This window comes from Eimeria tenella, genomic scaffold (genome assembly GCF_000499545.2).
Source record: "Eimeria tenella Houghton genomic scaffold, Eth_scaff2283, whole genome shotgun sequence".
NCBI classification, from domain to species: Eukaryota; Apicomplexa; class Conoidasida; order Eucoccidiorida; family Eimeriidae; genus Eimeria; species Eimeria tenella.
Genome location: NW_013542140.1, coordinates 709 through 1,654, shown reverse-complemented (window position 1 = coordinate 1,654; position 946 = coordinate 709). Strand labels below are relative to the sequence as shown.

Here is a 946-nt window from a genome sequence, read left to right as displayed (position 1 = left end):
CCCCCCCGGGGGGGCCCCCCAGCCGGTCCTCGTGCTGTCTGGGGGCCCCCCACGAGGGCCCCTTGTCTGAGGTGTACGTACACCCCACTGCTGCGAGAGGGCCTCCAGGAGCAGGAGGACCCCCCGGGGGGCCCCCCAGGGTCCCCTTCACTCAAAAGGGTACAGAGGTGGGGCCCCTCACGCATGCATGCGGGGGGCCCCTGGGGCCCCACAGCAGCAGAGGCCGCAGCACCACCCCCACCTACAGGCCCACTCCCTTCTTCAGGGAGGCCCTCACCAGTACCCTCAGGACCCTAAGAGGGCCCCCCACCCCACAAACTGAGGAGGGCCCCCAGGGGCCCCAGGAGGCCCAGGGCCCTGAGCAGCAGCAGCAGCAGCATCAGCAGCAGCAGCAGCAGCAGCAGCGCAGCAGCATAGCCCATGATTGGGAGCAGCAAGTAAACATGTCTGTGGGGGGCCCCTATGGGAAGCTGCATGCAACTGCTGCTGGGGGGGCCCCTGGGGGCCCCGGGGTGCCCCCGGGGGCCCCCGGCTGCGGAGGCTTGGGGGCCCCCCTGAGCCGCAGGTCTGTGAGCATCTCGGGGCCCCCGTGTGGGCCCTTTAGCTGCTCGGGAGTGTCTGTACACCCCAGAGGCAGCAGCAGCAGCAGCAGCACAGTGGGGACTGCTGCCTCCCTGCAGCTGCCGGGGGCCCCTGGGGGTGGCCCCACAGCCTCCGAGCAGCAGCATTTGCTGCGCCAAAAGCAACTGTGGCAGCAGCAGCAGCAGCAGTTCATATCGCTGCAGCACTGGCAGCAGCAGCAGCAGCAGCAGCAGCAAGCCCCACAAGTACCCTTAGGGGCCTCCCTACGAATGTCACAGGGGGCCCCCTTGGGGGCCCCTCAGCAAAACCCCCAAATAGATATATCTCTTAGGGGGGGAAATATGTGGGGTAGGCAGCACCCGCA

General features: G+C 68.5%; 1 protein-coding gene across 1 annotated transcript in view; it reads left to right on the top strand.

Annotated features, from left to right (window-relative positions):
- ETH_00039200 (uncharacterized protein) overlaps positions 1-946 on the top strand; it is a gene marked incomplete at both ends in the record, with an annotated part of 4,817 nt that overhangs the window by 3,402 nt on the left and 469 nt on the right. Inside the window, one exon of the mRNA XM_013374768.1 lies at positions 57-946. Coding sequence (XP_013230222.1) covers positions 57-946 — 890 coding nt within the window. The remainder of the gene's footprint in view (positions 1-56) is intronic.